This window comes from Nicotiana tabacum, chromosome 21, assembly GCF_000715075.1.
Source record: "Nicotiana tabacum cultivar K326 chromosome 21, ASM71507v2, whole genome shotgun sequence".
Lineage (NCBI taxonomy): Eukaryota > Viridiplantae > Streptophyta > Magnoliopsida > Solanales > Solanaceae > Nicotiana > Nicotiana tabacum.
Window position 1 is genome coordinate 97,575,445 of NC_134100.1, and position 20,003 is coordinate 97,595,447.

The window sequence follows — 20,003 nt, forward strand, 5'->3', positions numbered from 1 at the left end:
AAAATCTATAAGAAATGTTTCCTCTTTTAATAGGTCTTATGCAGTGGGACTCCAGATTAATCTGACCCCAATGGGGTATCAAATATCGGATGGGAAACGGAAAAAAAAAAAAAAAAAAAAGAAGAGAAAAACATGATACATATAATCTTAACTACTTGCAGAAATTAAATGCAGGTACATGACCACAACTAATGAAATAAAACCTCACTTAACGATTTTCAAAAGGTTGAGGTTGTTGGATTTCTAAAATTTAATTTTGTGCATTGAGTTGAATTCAGGGGCTTTGGTTGTTGGATCTTCTACAAGACATTGTGTCATCAGGTTAAAATTTTAAGGCATCCATTCAATATCAGACAAAACAAACATTATCAATATAAGCTTACTAGTTCCATGATTTTCATGCAGGTACAGTACTACAGCTAACGAAGTAATTATTCTACTATATATATATTAGTGCTTATGATAATTTACACTAATTATAAAGTCAAATTGAATACAAATTTCAAGATTTTCAAAAGTTTAGGTTGTTAGATCACTACTAGAAATCCAATAAAAACCGACCAACGTTGGTCGGTAATGGCCAATAACCGACCAAAATGCGACCATTTACGTGTGGACGGTATTTTAGGGGTCGGAAAGGCATACCGGCCAAAGTTGGTCGGAAATTAGCGACCAACTTTGGTCGGTCAATTAAATTCAAAAAAAATAATATTGCAAAAGAAAAACCGACCAAAGTTGGTTGGTTTTTTCTGATCAAAGTTGGTCGGTATTTTAATTATGTAATTAAAAGATTCACCATCTGAAAATCGAACCGGGGTCTGTACTATGGCAGGATACTATTCTACCACTAGACCATTAGTGCATTTTATTTTAAAATTGTCTTTTATTTGATTTATACTCTTTAATTGTATTTTAGCACGAAAATAACCGACCAAAGTTGATCGGTTTTATTAAAAAGTAAAATTACCGACCAAAGTTTGTCGATTTTTTTAAATGACTGGCCGAATTAACCGATCAATTTTGGTCGATTTTTTTAATATTAATTTTTATTTATTTTAATTGAAAAATCGACCAAAGTTGGTCGGTTTCTTGAAAAATAAATTTCGCAGGACTCAAAAATAGTTTCCCGCATTTTTGCGCCAAAGAAAATCGACCAAAGTTGGTCGGTCTCGTAAAAAAAATTAAAAAATAAAATATTTTAAAAATTGATTTTTTGACCAAAGTTGGTCGGTCGACCCTGGTCGATATTTGCCGAATTTCTAGCAGTGGATCTTCTTAGATAATCTTTGCACTTCAATATATATAACTTAAATCTTACTTGCATTTACACAGTACATTCAAATTGGCATCTCTCTCTTTTTTTCATCTTCCTTTAGCTTTCCATTTTTAGTCTCCATTCACTACCAAAAAATTGGAATTACCTATAAACTTCATCGCTAAATTGATCGTACCTAATAGAATTTCTTGATAATTGTTGAGAAGCAAGAAGTGACTTAGTTATGTGTAGAAATATACAGGGTAGTTTAGTCTATTTAATTGTACTTATAGTCAGTTATTAGAAAGTTAGTTAGCTTAATAAAATAGTGTATATAAGCTAGCTCTTAGTTAGTTTACAGATGAATGAAACAGTTCATTTCTTCAACTCTCTAAAACATCTTCTACTTCCTTTTTCTTCTCTCTAAATCTAGGGTTTCATTCCGCCATTAATGCAGGGATCTCAGCATGGTATCAGAGCAGAGAGCTTCGTCTCCAAGCTCGTGAATTGATCCTATTCTCCTCCTACAAATCTCTCTTCGTCTCTGCATCAATTCTTCAAGCTCCAAATAGTTTCAACTGAAATTGAAATTGCTCAACAATGGCGATTGACGATCTCAGTCACGAAGCCACAACTGTCACACCAGAAATTACTTCTCAGATGTCATCAGACAATGAATTTGAAGAAGGAATCACAATTCTGTCCAATTAACCACTATACCTCGCTCCTAGCGATACTAGTGGAATCTCTCTAATTTCTTTTCAATTGGCAGGTACAGACAAATATTCCCTGTGATATCGATCCATGCGAATTGCTCTACTAGGTCGTAACAGACTAAGAATGGTAGATGGCAAGTGGAAGAAGGAACGATTTCGTGAGAAGTACTGGTACCAGTGGGAGAGATGCAATGCAATAGTACTGTCCTGGTTAATGAATTATGTTGCTCAGAACTTGATTAGTGAAATTGCATACACTACGAATGCTCAAACACTCTTGAAGGAGTTACGTGAGAGATTTGACAAAGTTAATAGTTCTAGATCCTTTAATTTACACACTGGCATTGCAATCTTAACCATAGGTACTCTGTCCATTTTTGCCTATTACTCAAAGTTAAAAGATCTGTAGGATGAATTTGAGGCATTAGTGCCACTACCTGATTGTGACTGCTCTAAGTCTAAAGATTGTGTGGTGTTTCTCCAAAGACTGAAGCTGTATCAATTTTTCATGGGCCTAAATGCCAACTATCTTCAAGCTAGAAGTCAGATTTTACTCATGTTCCCATTACCTACTGTGAATCAAACATACGCTATGCTTATCAGTGATGAAATCCAAAAGGCTATTGATGTTAACTCTGGTATTCTGGGTGCTTCCCCTCCTAATATAAACCCAGGAAGATATGATTCTACTACTCTATATAGCTCTAAAACTGGAGGAAATCAAAAGTTTAGGAAAAATTACAATTTCTACTGTGAGGTATGCAAGATGAAAGGACATACAAAGAAAAATTGTTACAAAATAGTAGGATATCCATAAGACTTCAAATACAAGAGAAGAAAGGGGGAGCTGGTGGCTCTAGTGCATACAATGCAGTAACTGAAACCAGTTCAATCAATGTACATTCTCCAACTCAAAAGATGTCAGCTCAGGTGACTGGTCAGTACATGGAGACTCAGCATGCTCAAAGAGAGGTTCAACCCACTCATCTAGGTGTTCAGAATCATAACCCTTGACTTGATGCATGTACATTTACCAAGGAGTAGTATGATCAAATTGTACAACTCTTGCACAAGGTTTCCCCTTCAACTATTAGTGCCAATACAACAGGTACAAGTAGTGTTTTCTTATTGTCTGATAGTAAGTCGGATTGGATCATTGATACATTAGCCACAAATCATATGGTATCTGATGTTAACTTGCTCAATAAGTCTTCAATTAGTGAACTTATTGTGCCTAGGAAAGTGTTTCTACCAAATAGATACATTTCCCATGTAGCTCATGTTGGAACTAGTTCTATATCTGATAACAACTACCTCAGGAATGTACTTCATATACCACAATTCAAGTATAACCTTCTATCAGTGTCTAAGGCAACTAGGGATCTATGGTGTTCTGCCTGTTTTTTCCTGATTTTTGTGTATTTCAGGATCTCTCCATTGGGAAGGTGAAGGCGATTGGTAAGGAGTATAATGAGTTGTACTTGTTGCATAGACACAATGCAAGGACCAATAAGGTATTTACACTAGCAGCTCAAGGAAGAGAAGCTGTAGATATAACTCTATGGCATTGAAGGCTTGGCCCTGTATCAACTAAAGTACTAAAGAAACTACTGCCACTCAGCTTGGAAAGCATAGTAGTTACACTAAATAAGTGCAGTGTTTGCCTTTGTGCTAGGCAAACTAGACTGACATTTCCTTCTAGTAGCATTAAGATTACTACTTGTTTTAACTTGATACACGTTGATGTATGGGGACCTTATAAAACTGCTACATTTGATGGAAACAGATATTTTTTGACTGATGTTGATGACTTCTCTAGAATGATATGGATTTTTCTTTTACGACTCAAATCTGATGTATGTGTTGTTCTACAACAGTTCCTTGTCTTTGTTCAAACTCAGTTTCAAAAGACATTGAAGGTAGTCAGAATTGACAGTGTGTGATTATGGCCAATATTTTAGCTAATGAAGTCCATCTCACATAAGCATAAGCATCTTTGCAAAGTGTAGACTTTGTTGGCAATATTCTTTGGAACCCAAAAATATTGCATTATGTGGTGGACATCATTTGCACAAGTTGTATCTCTTCTTTTACACCTAAGAGGCCAAGACTTTTTTGCCTATAAAAAGGAAGGCAATTAGTTCATTTTAAATACACCAACAAGACTTGTCTTTAATTCTTGTTTCTTCCTTTCTTCCTTTATTAAGAGTATTTTGTATGAGAGTTAGTGTTGGGAAGCACTTGTGTGAACCCTTTCTTTGGAGTGATCTTATGAGGTTATTCTCTTAGGGTATTTGGGATTAATTAGAGTGTTTACTCTAATTTTATACTCTCTTTTGTACTCTTATTGTTATACTAAATTGCTCTTCTCCGCTTGTGGACGTAGGTCACTTTGACCGAACCACGTTAAATTTGTGTCTTATTTATATACTTTAATTGTCGTTGTTATCAACTTCCATTGTCTTTGTTATTGTCATTATACCGCTGTTTGGCTAAATTCCGCACTACCCGGGTTCCCGATCCTAATAAATTGATATCAGAGCCGGATCTAACCGGGTTAGTTTTAATAGCCAAAATGACTCTAACAAAGACCTATGTTGAGAAATTTGACCGAAGTGCAAACTTCAAAATGTGGCAATTAAAGATGGATTAGGATGGCTTAGACTTGGCGTTACAATGAAAGGAGAAGAAGTCGGATAAAATAACGGACGAAGAGTTTGCCATCATAGACAAAAGGCAAAAGTAGGTATCATTTTATATTTCTCAAATGAGGTTTTACGTGAAGTTTCTATAGAAACCACAACTAAAGGCATGTGGGAAAAATTAAAAACCTTCTATATGAAGAGGACGGTGGAAAATAGATTTTACCTGAAGTAGAAACTTTATACAATTCGTATGGGTGAAGGTACCTCTATTCTCTCTCATCTTGACACCTTTGATTCCATTCTTATGGATTTGAGTAATATAGATGCTGAAATTAAAGATGAGGATAAAGCCGTGTTACTGCTTTGTTCTCTACCCCCATCTTTTAATCATATAAGAGATACTATTCTTTATGCAAAGGATAATATCTCTTATAAGGATATTAAATCTATCTTAAAATCAAAAGAACAGATAGATAGTGATATTACTGGGGAAGCTAGTGGAACTCAAGCAGAAGTTGGCTTGTTTGTTAGGGGCAAATCCGACTCTATATCCAAATACAATAATTTAGAGTGTCGCTATTGTCATAAGAAAGCTCACAATATCTCTGAATGCTATAAGCTGAAAAATAAAGAAAAGCATAAGGAAAGGAAAAATGAGCACAAAAATACTGACACTGCCGAAGCAAGTGTAGCTGCTGATGAGACTGAGGGAACTATTTTGTTAACAACTAATAATAGCTTCAAATCTAATAATGAGTGAATTTTAGATTCGGGTTGTTCTTATCATATGTGTCACAATCGATATTTATTTACCACATATGAATCTATTGGAGGTAGAATTGTCTTGATGGGCAACAATGCTGCCTGCAAAGTTTTTGGAAAAGGTACAGTCCAAATCAAAATGCACAATGGTGTGGTGAGAATTCTCATTGATGTTAGACATATTCCTGACTTGAAGAAAAATCTCATCTCTTTGGGCACTCTAGAATCTCTTGGGTGCAAGTACACAGGTGAAGGTGGAGTTCTGAAAGTTTCTCATGGTGCTCTTGTGATCATGAAAGCACACAGATCTGGTTCGTTGTATACTTTATTGGGATCCACTGTTATAGGCCTTACTACAGTTTCGATAGCAGATAACTTGTCTGATTTTGATGGCATTAAATTTTGACATATGCCCATTGGGGCTTTTTGCGGAGAAGGTGGAGCAAATTTACTAAATCAGCCAAAATTAGGCCTAGGTGGAGATTTGTAATTATGGCCAATATTTTGGCTAATGGAGTCCATCTCACATAAGCATAAGCATCTTTGCAAAGTGTATACTTTGTTGGCAATATGCTTTGGGACCCAAAAATATTGCATTATGTGGTGGACATCATTTGCATAAGTTGTATCTCTTCTTTTACGCCTAAGAGGCCAAGACTTTTTTGCCTATAAAAAGGAAGGAAATTAGTTCATTTTAAACACACCAACAAGACTTGTCTTCAATTCTTGTGTCACGACCCGAAATTTCCACCTTCAGACCGTGATTGCGCCTAACATTTCACTTGCTAGGCAAGCCAACGTTAGAATAATATTATCCATTTTTAAAATAATTTTAAATTTATTAATAACAAGGAAACAAATGTTGAAGCAAAGTTCGAAAAAGCGGTGTCTAAATACCATCCCAGAATTGGTGTCACAAGTGCACGAGCTTCTAGAATAAATACAAATAAAGGTCTGAATAATATAAAGCTGACTGAAAATAAACACACAACTAAAGTACAATAGACAGGGACTTCAGAACTGCGGACGCCGTGCAGTTATACCTCAAGTCTCCTCTGATAGCTGAAATCCGAGCAAATCTATGGTACACCACTGGGACCAACTCCAAAATCTGCACAAGAAGTGTAGACTATAGTATCAGTACAACCGACCCCATGTACTGGTAAGTGCTGAGCCTAACCTCGACGAAGTAGTGACGAGGCTAAGGCGGTTCACTTACATCAACCTGTATGCAATATTAGTAACAACAACAATAATAGGAATAAATCAAGTAATTCATTTATAATAATTAAAGGCAACTCAGCAGTCATAACCAATTATCATTTCCATTATTTCTGTTGCAGCGTGCAACCCGCTCTCACAATATATCCACATTCAGTTCTGTTGCGGCGTGCAACCCGCTCCTCCAACATATTTATTTTAATCTAGTCTGTTGTGGCGTGCAACCCGATCCTCCAGTATTAACTTTCTAACAAGTCTGTTGTGGCGTGCAACCTGATCCTCCAATATTAACTTTTAATAAGTCTGTTGCGGCGTGCAACCCGATCCTCCAATATTGACTTTTAATAAGCCTGTTGCAGCGTGCAACCTGATCCTCCAATATTGACTTTTAATAAGTCTGTTGCGGCGTGCAACCTGATCCTCCAATATTGACTTTTAATAAGTCTGTTGCGGCGTGCAACCCGATCCTCCAATATATTCATTATAATCAATCATGTTGCGGCATGCAACCCGCTCCTCCAACATATTTATTTACCAATCAATTTTTATAGAAGAAATTCCCCAATAAACACAACATTTAACATAAAATCATAAGACAACAAGCATACAATAATTATGATTTAATTATGAAGCAAACAATGACAAATAGCAATTTATTATGAAAATCAGGGAGCAAATAGACAGTTTAATATTTAATATGCTAAATGTCAAATAACAATTAAGGCACATAATTCAAATAACATGTAACAATTAATGCAGGAATTCAAGAATTAACATTTGACAAAGAATAAGAGAGAAACAATTATTATAATATTTAATTTATGATTAAAAATAATTTGTGATTTTTCAAGTAAGCAGGAAAATAATTAATTTGACGACGTATAGACACTCGTCACCTCACCTATACGTCGTTCACATACAATTCACATAACAAATAATTTAAGGGTTCTATTTCCTCAAGTCAAGGTTAATCCCGACACTTACCTCGCTTTGCAAATTTCAATCAATTATTCAATCACAGATTTTTCTTTTAAATTTGCCTCCTAAAGCTTCAAATATATTCACAAATAATTCAATATATTCAATACTAATCATAGGAATTAATTCCATATGAATTTATAATTTTTCCGGATAAAAATCCGAAATTCATTAAAATATTGGCAGTGGGACCCACGTCTCAAATCTCGGAAAAACTCGTGAAATCTGAACACCCGTTCCGATACGAGTTCAACCATACCAAATTTGTCCAATTCCGATATCAAATGGACCTTCAAATCTAAATTTTTCATTTTTGAAAAGTTTTACAAAAATTCCAATTTCTTCCATCTAAATCTGAAATAAATGATGAATATAGGCATGGATTTGTGAAATACAATCACTATATGATAAAGAACACTTACCCAGTTCAAAGTCGTGAAAATCCCCCTTGAAATCGCCCAAATCCGAGACTCAAAAATGAGTAAAAATGGCTAAGACCCGATTTTATGTATTCTGCCTAGCATTTTCGCTTCTGCGGTGCCTGGGCTCATACATGCGAGCTCGCATCTGCGAGAAAAATCTCGCATCTGCTGATAACAACAAGATAGGGGTCCAAGAATTACTAAAGAAAATCAAGAAACGTGCGGAAGCTAAAAAAAATAAAGAAACAAAAAAATAACGGAAAATTAAAGATACATTGAATTCAAGAAAGAGTTTCTTGAATTCAAGAAGTCTATTCTTGAAGTTGAATCCTAACAACAACAATTAGCTAACAAAGAAATAATCGCCTTTGGTAGAGAATTAAAAATAAGAGATAGATTGTGAAACCCGACCCTTTAGAATAACAAGAACAACAATAAGCCTAAACTTATCACCTTTCTTGAATACCTAGAAGTGATCTAAGATTTCGAAAGAGTTTAATATTACCACCTTAAGTTGAGTCTTGAAGGTTGAAGAATAAATCCAAGAGTAGCCACACACAAGAGTGCAAGAAAAATCTCACAATTTTTATTGATATTGTCTATAATAATCTAAAATCTTAAAACAAAGATGACACTCCTTTATATAGAGAGGGGGTCACGAAATTCCTACCTAAAAACAAGGAAATAAAGTCCTAAACTACTTTGGACAACCAATCCAAATACCTTAGGAAAAGAAAAAACATTAGGAAACAAAAACCAAGTCAATCTTGGAAAGTAACTCCAACAATCTTAGGAAAAGGAAAACATAACCTTAACTACCTAGGAAAGCAATAAATCTAGTACCAAAATATATGGAAATAAGTTAAAATCAATCTTGGATAGAATCTTGAAAGTCCCAAACCAATCATGAATAGGATCTTGGAAATCTTGAAGACAACTTGCAAGCAACTTGGCACCAACTTGTACCCAACTTCTATCACGCCTATTGAGCCTTTCTTGGGCAGCAAGTAAGTCCTTTTTATGTTATAAAAACGTGTCTTCATGTAGGACTTATTGGGCTGCAAGTTTAAACACATTTTTAGGTTCCAAATAGGTCGAATAGTGGCCTGATTTGGACCTTCTTCAGAGGATGTCTTTTGGGATCTAATCCACCTTTTCTTGGACATGAATTTGGACCATAAAATAATTATAACACCTAGACAACTCATATCCTTTATCCTTGAGCTCTCCATCCCAATTAACAACTTCTTTATTTGCACTTGAAGTCTAATGACCTTGTTTTGCAACTCTTTAGCTTGACATCTTGTTAAAGGCCCCCTTGTTAAAGGCGAGGTTCCGCATTTGCGGACAAAATGTCGCACCTGCGATGTCCGCTTCTGCACAAAAGGGCCGCACCTGTGAAGGCCACATCTGCGATGGAAGTATCGCTTCTGCGAGCTCGCACCTACGGTCAAAATTCCGCAGGTGCGATTATACCATAACCCAAATTTCAAATTTTTGCTTAAGTCCAATTCTTGTTCCGATTTCAATCCGTTTCACCCTCGGGGTACTCGGTACCCCGCTCGAATATACCAACAAGTCTCGTAACATAATACGGACTGACTCGGGGTCTAAAATCACGTCAAACAACACTGAAATTACAATTCGCACCCCGATTCGAACTTTGAGTTTTAAACTTTCAATTTACAAATCTCGTGCCAAAACATATTAAATGAATCCGGAATGACTTTAAATTTGTCACACAAGTCATAAATGACATAACAGAGCTGTTCAAATTTCCAGAATCAGATTCTGGCTCCGATATCAAATAGTCAACCCCGTGGTCAAACTTGGAATATTTAGCCTTTAAATTGCTAGTTCTGTTAAATGGTCATAACTTGAGCTAGGGACCTCCAAATTAAATTTCGGGCATATTTCCAAGTCCCAAATCACGATACGGAGCTATTGGAATTTTCAAAACACTGATCCGGATCCATTTACTCAAAATGTTGACCAAAGTCAACTTAGTTGAGTTTTAAAGCTCTATTTCCTATTTTAATCCATTTTTCACATGAAAGCTTTTCGGAAAATTTTACGGACTGTGCACGCAAGTCGATGAATGATAAATGGTGCTTTTCGAGGTCTTAGAACACAAAATTACTTATTAAATTTAAAAATAACATTTTGGGTCATAACATTCTCCACCTCTAAAACAAACGTTCGTCCTCGAATGGAGTTAGAAAAAGTACCTGAGCTGGAGAAAAGGTGTAGATACTTACTCCGCATGTCCGACTCGGACTCCCAGGTAGATGCCTCTACTGACTGACCTCTCCATTGTACCCGAACTGAAGGATAACTCTTTGACCTCAACTGTCGGACCTGCCGGGCTAGAATAGCCACCGGCTTCTACTCGTAAGTCAAATCTTTGTCCAATTGGACTGAGCTTAAATCTAACACATGGGACGGATCGCCTTGATATTTTCAGAACATAGACACATGGAACACTGGATGAACCGCTGATAAACTAGGTGGTAATGCAAACCTGTAGGCTACTTCACCCACCCTTTCAAGAATTTCAAAGGGTCCGATATACCTAGGGCTTAACTTGCCCTTCTTTCCGAACCTCATTACACCTTTCATAGGTGAAACCCGGAGCAATATTCGTTCTCCAACCATGAATGCAATAACACGAACTTTATGGTCGGCATAACTCTTTTGCCTAGACTGAGTTATGCGAAGTCGATCCTGAATAATCTTGACCCTATCCAAGGCATCCTGTACCAAATCGGTACCCAACAACCGAGCCTCTCCCAGTTCAAACCAACCAACTGGTGATCGGCATCGCCTTCCGTATAATGCCTCATATGGAGCTATCTGAATACTCGACTGGTAGCTATTATTATAAGCAAACTCCGCAAGTGGCAAGAACTGATCCCAAGAACCTCTAAAGTCTATAACACAAGCGCGGAGCATATCTTCCAATATCTGAATAGTGCGCTCTGACTGTCCATCTGTCTGTGGATGAAATGTTGTACTCAACTCCACCTGCGTGCCTAAATCACGCTGTACAGCCCTCCAGAAATGTGAGGTAAACTGCGTACCTCGATCTGAAATAATAGACACGGGCACACCGTGAAGGCGGTCAATCTCACGAATATAAATTTCAGCTAACCTTTCTGAAGAATAGGTAACTGCCACTGGAATGAAATGGGCTGACTTGATCAACCTGTCCACAATGACCCAAACTGCGTCAAATTTTCTCTGAGTCCGTGGGAGCCCAACAACAAAATCCATAGTGATACACTCCCACTTCCACTCAGGAATTTCTAACTTCTGAAGCAAACCATCAGGTCTCTGATGCTCGTACTTAACTTGCTGACAATTCAGACACCGAGCTATATGTGCAACTATATCCTTTTTCATTCTCCTCCACCAGTAATGTTTCCGCAAATCTTGATACATTTTAGCGGTACCTGGATGAATAGAATACCTGAAACTATGTGCCTCTTCGAGAATTAATTCACGAAGCCCATCCACATTAGGCACACAAATACGGCCCTACATTCGCAGAACTCTATCTTTCCCCACAGCAACCTGTTTAGCATCATCGTGCCGCACCGTGTCCTTAAGGACAAGTAAATGAGGATCATCATATTGCCTCTCTCTGATGCACTCATATAAAGAAGACCGAGTGACTGTACAAGCTAGAACCCGACTGGGTTCTGAAACATCTAACCTCACCAACTGATTAGCCAAAGTCTGAACATCTGCAGCTAATGTCATCTCACCAACCAGAATATACGCAAGACTGCCCATACTTACAGCCTTTCTACTCAAAGCATCGACCACCACATTGGCCTTTCCGGGGTGATACAAAATGGTGATATCATAGTCTTTCAACAACTCCAACCATCTTCTCTGCCTCAAATTAAGATCTTTTTGTTTGAACAGATACTGAAGGCTACGATGATCAGTAAATACCTCACACGAGACACCGTAGAGGTAATGCCTCCAAATCTTCAGCGCATGAACAATGGCTGCCAATTCTAAGTCATGAACAGGATAATTCTTCTCGTGAACTTTCAAATGCCGCGACGCATATGCGATTACCTTGCCATTTTTCATTAATACTGCACCAAGCCCAATGTGAGATACGTCACAATATACCGCATACGATCCTGAACCTATGGGTAATACCAATACAGGCGCCGTAGTCAAAGCGGTCTTGAGCTTCTGAAAGCTCAACTCACACTCGTCTGACCATCTGAATGGAACACCCTTCTAGGTTAGTCTGGTCAATGTGCTTGCTATAGATGAAAATCCTTCCATGAACCGAAGATAATTACCTGCCAAACCCAGGAAACTCCGGATCTCTGTAACCGAAGTAGGTCTAGGCCAATTCTGAACAGCCTCAATCTTCTTAGGATCCACCTTTATGCCTTTTGCTGATAAAATATGTGGCAAAAAGGCAACTGAGTCTAACCAAAACTCACATTTTGAAAATTTGGCATATAACTGATTATTCTTCAAGGTGTGAAGCACACTTCGAAGATGCTGCTCATGCTCCTCTCGACTGCTGGAGTAAATCAAGATATCATCAATGAATACAACCACAAAAGAATCCAAATAAGGCTTGAACACCCGATTCATCAAATCCATAAATGCTGCTGGAGCATTTGTCAACCCAAATGACATCACTAGGAACTCGTAATGCCCGTACTGAGTCCGAAAAGCTGTCTTAGGGACATCAGATGCCCTAATCTTCAACTGATGGTAACCAGATCTCAAATCAATTTTTGAAAATACCTTGGCACCCTGAAGCTGATCAAATAAGTCATCAATTCTTGGCAGCGGATATTTGTTTTTGATAGTGTCCTTGTTCAACTGTCGATAATCTATACACATCCGCATAGAGCCATCTTTCTTCTTTACAAATAATACTAGTGCACCCCAGGGCGAGACACTGGTCTAATGAATCCCTGATCAAGCAAGTCTTGTATCTTCTCTTTCAATTCTTTCAACTCTGGCGGGCCATACAGTATGGTGGAACAGAAATGGGCTGAGTGCCCGAAGCCAAATCAATACAAAATTCAATATCTCTGTCGGGTAGCATCCCCGGCAAATCTGCAGGAAATACTTTTAGAAATTCATGAACAACTGGTACTGAGTCCATAGAAGGGACATCCGCACTGGGATCGCGAATATAAGTCAAATAGGCTAGACACCCTTTCTTTACCATACGCCAAGCTTTCATATAAGAAATAACCCTGCTGGCAGAATGGCCAAAGTTCCTTTCCACTCTAACCGAGGTAACCTCGGCATAGCTAGGGTCATTGTCTTGGCATGAAAGTCCAATATATCATGGTAAGGAGACAGCGAATCCATACCCAAGATGACATCAAAATCTACCATATCAAGAAGTAGAAGATCCACACTGGTCTCAAGATTACCAATAGTAACCACACACAAATGATAGACATGATCTACTACAACAGAGTCTCCCACCGGTGTAGATACACACACAGAAGCACTCATAGAATCATAAGGCACAACCAAATATGAAGCAAAATAGGAGGACACATAGGAATAAGTAGATCCTGGATCAAATAGAACTGAAGCATCTCTATGGAAAACTGGAATAATACCTGTGATCACAGCATCATATGACTCGCCCTCAGGCCTAGCTGGAAAAGCATAAAATCGAGGTTAGGTCCCACCACTCTGAACTGCATCACTGGGACAGCATCTAACTGGCTGGCCTCCACCTCTAACGGTCTAACCTCCACCTCTAATGGCCTGACCTCCACCTCTAATGGCCTGACCTCCACCTCTAACTACCTGACCCCTACCTCTAGCTGGCTGAGTAGGCGGTGAAGCAACCGGTGCCGGTATGATGGCACGAGAATCTTGCCGAGATCTGTTACTCGCCAATCTAGGGCAATACCTCCTGATGTGACCAATGTTTCCACACTCATAACACCCATCCTGATGCCGTGGATGCTGAAGCTGAAGCTGACCCAGATGGGCCGGATAACCACTGTAGTAACTCTGGAGTGGTGGTGCATTGATAGGAGCTGAATGTGCACTGAATACTGGCTGCCCAGAGTAAGGCATAATAGGACCGTGACTCCCTGAAGCACCGGGAGATACATGAAGTGCTGAATGAAATGGTCTGGGAGGATGACCCCTACCAAAATTACCCCGGCCTCCAGACGAGGCACCACTGAAAACCACCGAACTGACGAGGCCTCTTATCGGACCTCTGCTCTCTCTCCTGTGCAAGAACCATCTCGATCCTCCTTTCGACATTAACAGCTTCCTGAAAATAAATCTCACTTCTGGTCTCCTTGGCCATCTGAAGTCTGATAGGGTGAGTGAGTCCCTCAATGAACCTCCCCACTCTCTATCCCTCCGTAGGTAGTAAAAGGAGAGCATGACAGGCCAAATCCACAAAACGGGACTCATACTGAGTAACAGTCATATTGCCTTGTTGTAGACGCTCGAATTACTTGCGAAATTCCTCTCTCAGTGTGATAGGGAGGAACTTCTCCAGAAATAGCTGAGAGAACTACTCCCAGGTAAGTGCAGGCGATCCGACTGGTCGGGTCAATGTGTAATCTCTCCACCACTTCTTGGCGGAACCCGTTATCTGGAATACCACAAAATCAACTCCATTGGTCTCAACTATACCCATGTTTCGCAGCACCTCATGGCAGCGTTCAAGATAATCATGTGGGTCCTCATAAGGTGTACCACTGAAGTGAACTGGAAAGAGCTTAGTGAACTTATCCAGTCTCAATAAGGCCTCAAAAGACATGGCGTGCCTATCACCGGTCTGTGCTGCAACAACTGGCTGAACTACCCCAACTGGAGTGGCTGCTGGAGCCTGATTCTGGGGAGCCATCTGCTCCGGAGCGGGAGTAGTGGGAGTTTGTGCTCCTCCCCCAGCCTGTGAGACGGCTGGTGCCACTGGAAATGTACCATTCTGAGCCACGCCCTCCATAAGACTTACCAAACGGACTAGAGCGTCCTGAAGTACAGGAGTGGCTATGAATCCTTCCGGGACCTGAACTGGTCCAACTAGTACATTCTCAATTGGGACCTCATCCCGAAGGTCTACCTGAGGTTCTACAACATGTGCAGATGCTCGAGCTCTGGACTGAGCTCTACCTCGGCCTCTAGCACGACCTCGGCCTCGACCTCTACCCCTGGCCATAGTTGCCACCGGGGGTTCTAGTCCCTGTCCATCGGTAGAGGTATTACGTGTTCTCACCATCTGCGATAGAATAAGAGTAGAATGGTTCAATCATCGATGATAGAATAAAATCGCACGACAGAATAAGAAAGAAGTGATATTGTTCCTAAACTGCGTAGCCTCTAAGAGATAAGTACTGACGTCTCCGTACCGATCCTTCAAACTCTACTAAGCTTGCTCGTGACTCATGAGACCTATGTAACCTAGTGTTATGATACCAACTGTCACGACCCGAAATTCCCACCTTCGGACCGTGATGGCGCCTAACATTTCACTTGCTAGGCAAGCTAACGTCAGAATAATATTATCCATTTTTAAAATAATTTTAAATTTATTAATAACAAGGAAACAAATGCGGAAGCAAAGTTTTAAATATAGTGAAATAATCCATCAAACAACGGTGTCTAAATACCATCCCAGAATTGGTGTCACACGTACACGAGCTTCTAGAATAAATACAAATAAAGGTCTGAATAATTTAAAGCTATCTGGAAATAAACACACAGCTAAAGTACAATAGACGGGGACTTCAGAACTGCGGACGCCATACAGTTATACCTCAAGTCTCCTCTAATAGCTAAAATTCGAGCAAGTCTATGGTACGCCGCTGGGACCAACTCCAAAATCTACACAAGAAGTGCAGAGTGTAGTATCAGTATAACCGACCCCATGTACTGGTAAGTGTTGAACCTAACCTCGACGAAGTAGTGACGAGGCTAAGGCGGTTCACTTACATTAACCTGTATGCAATATTAGTAACAACAACAATAATAGGAATAAATCAAGTAATTTATTTATAATAATTGAAGGCAACTCAGCAGTCATAACCAATTATCATTTTCATTATTTCTGTTACAGCGTGCAACCCGCTCTCACAGTATATCCACATTCAGTTCTGTTGCAGCGTGCAACCCGCTCCTCCAACATATTCATTTTAATCTAGTCTGTTGCGGCGTACAACCCGATCCTCCAATATTAACTTTTTAACAAGTCTGTTGTGGCGTGCAACCCGATCCTCCAATATTAACTTTTAATAAGTCTGTTGCGGCGTGCAACCCGATCCTCCAATATTGACTTTTAATAAGTCTATTGCGACATGCAACCCGATCCTCCAATATTGACTTTTAATAAGTCTGTTGCGGCGTGCAACCTGATCCTCCAATATTGACTTTTAATAAGTCTGTTGCAGCGTGCAAGCCGATCCTCCAATATATTCATTATAATCAATCTTGTTGCGGCGTGCAACCCGCTCCTCTAACATATTCATTTGCCAATCAATTCTTACAGAAGAAATTTCCCAATAAATGCAACAATTAACATAAAATCATAAGACAACAAGCATACAATAATTATGATTTAATTATGAAGCAAACAATGACAAATAGCAATTTATTATGGAAATCAGGGAGCAAATAGATATTTTAATATTTAATATGCTAAATGTCAAATAACAATTAAGGCACATAATTCAAATAACATGTAACAATTAATGCAGGAATTCAAGCTTTAACATTTGACAAAGAATAAGAGAGAAATAATTATTATAATATTTAATTTATGATTAAAAACAATTTATGATTTTTCAAGTAAGCAGGCAAATAATTAATTTGACGACGTATAGCCACTCGTCACCTCGCCTATACGTCGTTCACATACAATTCACATAACAAATAATTTAAGAGTTATATTTTCTCAAGTCAAGGTTAACCCCGACATTTACCTCTCTTTGCAAATTCCAATTAATTATTCAACCACAGCTTTTCCTTTTAAATTTACCTCTGAAAGCTTCAAATCTATTCACAAATAATTCAATATATTCAATACTAATCATAGGAATTAATTCCATATGAAATTATAATTTTTCCGGATAAAAATCCGAAATTCATTAAATATTAGCAGTGGGACCCACGTCTCAAATCCCAGAAAAACTCACGAAATCCGAACACCCGTTCCGATACGAGTTCAACCATACCAAATTTGTCCAATTCTGATATCAAATGGACCTTCAAATCTAAATTTTTCGTTTTTGGAAAGTTTTACAAAAATTCCAATTTCTTCCATCTAAATCTGAAATAAATGATGAATATAGGCATGGATTTGTGAAATACAATCACTATATGATAAAGAACACTTACCCAGTTCAAAGTCATGAAAATCCCCCTTGAAATCGCCCAAATCCGAGACTCAAAAATGAGTAAAAATGGCTAAGACCCGATTTTATGTATTCTGCCCAGCATTTTCGCATCTGCGGTGCCTGGGCTCGCACATGCGAGCTCGCATCTGCGAGAAAAATCTTGCATCTGCAAAAAGGGGCTGCCAGGCGAGGTTTCGTATTTGCGGACAAAATGTCGCACCTGCGACGTCCGCTTCTGCGCAAAAGGGCCGCACCTGTGAAGGCCGCATCTGCGATGGAAGTATCGCTTCTGCGAGCTCGCACCTACGGTCAAAATTCCGTACGTGCGATTATACCAAAACCTAAATTTTAGATTTTTGCTTAAGTCCAATTCTTGTTCCGATTTCAATCCGTTTCACCCTCGGGGTACTCGGGACCCCGCTCGAATATACCAACAAGTCCCGTAACATAATACGGACTGACTCGGGGTCTAAAATCACGTCAAACAACACTGAAATTACAATTCGCACCCCGATTCGAACTTTGAGTTTTAAACTTTCAATTTGCAAATCTCGTGCCAAAACATATTAAATGAATCCGGAATGACTTCAAATTTGGTACACAAGTTATAAATGACATAACATAGCTGTTTAAATTTCCAGAATCGGATTCCGACTCCGATATCAAAAAGTCAACCCCGTGGTCAAACTTGGAATATTTAGCCTTTAAATTGCTAGTTCCGTTAAATGGTCATAACTTGAGCTAGGGACCTCCAAATTAAATTCCGAGCGTACTACCAAGTCCCAAATCACGATACAGGAGCTACCAGAATTTTCAAAACACTGATCCGGATCCGTTTGCTCAAAATGTTGACCAAAGTCAACTGAGTTGAGTTTTAAAGCTCTATTTTCCATTTTAATCTATTTTTCACATGAAAACTTTCCGAAAAAGTTTACGGACTGCGCACCAAGTCGAGGAATGATAAATGGTGCTTTTTGAGGTCCTAGAAGACAGAATTACTTATTAAATTTAAAGATGACATTTTGGGTCATCACATCTTGTTTCTTCCTTTCTTCCTTTATTAAGAGTGTTTTGTATGAGAGTTAGTGTTGGAAAGCACTTGTGTGAACCCTTTCGTTAGAGTGATCTTGTGAGGTTATTATTTTAGGGTATTTGGGATTAATTAGAGTGTTTATTCTAATTTTGTACTCTCTTTTGTACTCTTATTGTTATAGTAAATTGCTCTTCTCCGCTTGTGGACGTAGGTCACTTTGACTGAACCACGTTAAATTTGTGTCTTATTTATCTACTTTACTTGTCATTGTTATCAACTTCCATAGTCTTTGTTATTGTCATTATACCGTTGTTTGGCTAAATTTCGCACTACCCAGGTTCCCAATCCTAACACAGTGGCATAGAGTTTGTTAATTCAATATGTGCAGGTCTGTTCAGGACTCTTGGAATTGCACATCAGAGAACTTGTGCTTACACCCCTCAACAAAATGGCATAGCTGAGAGAAAGTACAAACATATTCTAGAGGTGACTAGGGCTATTAGGTTCCAAGCACATATACCAATCAAGTTTTGGGGGAACTATGTCTTTGCAGCTATGTACCTCATTAATAGAATGCCTTTCCCAGTTATAGGTGGAGTTTCTCCCTATGAGAGGTTGTATGCTAAGAAGCCCGATCTTGGCCACTTAAGAGTAATTGGCTGCTTATGTTATGCAAAGCAGATCCATAAGGCAGACAAGCTTTTATCCAGAGTTAATCCTACAGTCCATATGGGATATTCTCCTACTCAAAAGGGCTATATCTTGTATGATCTTACTTCTCATTCTTTTGTTGTTAGAAGGGATGTGGCATGCAGAGAGGAGGTGTTCCTATTTTCCAGCAGCAAGTTTGTTCCACCACCTCAATTTGTTGATTCCCATTCTTTTTCACACCATTATGAAACTCCTGGGATTGCTCACACCCTCAATGATCCTGCAACCATAGAGGTGGAGGATGAAGATCTCACACATTGGTTATGTCAGTCACCTATTGTGGGAAGTCCTATTAGCACCAGGTGTGTTGACACCACCACCTATTCTCAAAGAATCTCTGCAGATTTACTTACACAAGACATTAATCCTACCTTAAGGAAGTCCACTAGACCTAAACAAACTCCCATTTGGATGAAAAACTTTATTTCTCTCAACATTTACAAAGATGTTCCATATGCTATCTCAAACTACTTGTCTTATGGCACACTGTCTCCTAAGTATCATGCTTACATTGCAGCCACTTTAACTATAGTTGAACCTTCTTCCTATGAGGCAGCTGTTAAAGATCCAAGATGAGTAGAGGCAATGAAGGCTAAAATTATTGCTCTTGAAGACAATCACACATGGTATGTGGTAAGCTTGCCTGAGGGTAAGAAACCTATAGGTTGCAAGTGGATCTATAAGGTGAATTACAAAGCTTCAAGGGAGGTTGAAAGATTCAAGGCTCGGTTGGTTGCCAAAGGCTATAGCCAAAAGGAAGGTATTGACTATCAAGAGACTTTCTCTCCTGTAGTCAAAATGGTGATTGTCAGGACTATTCTCTCCATTGTTGCTGCTGCACATTGGCACATCCATCAAATGGATGTCTACAATGCTTTCCTACAAGTAGATC

At 38.8% G+C, this 20,003-nt stretch overlaps 1 protein-coding gene across 1 annotated transcript; it reads left to right on the forward strand.

Moving 5' to 3' along the window:
* Nucleotides 1-2,095: 2,095 nt before the first annotated feature.
* On the forward strand, nt 2,096-19,687 carry LOC107828215 (uncharacterized). The gene is made up of 6 exons (XM_075241963.1): nt 2,096-2,278; nt 2,381-2,728; nt 3,046-3,294; nt 3,399-3,535; nt 3,647-3,906; nt 18,789-19,687. The coding sequence occupies exons 1-6, from the start codon at nt 2,096-2,098 to the stop codon at nt 19,685-19,687; spliced, it is 2,076 nt and encodes a 691-aa protein (XP_075098064.1).
* The last annotated feature ends 316 nt before the right edge of the window (nt 19,688-20,003 follow it).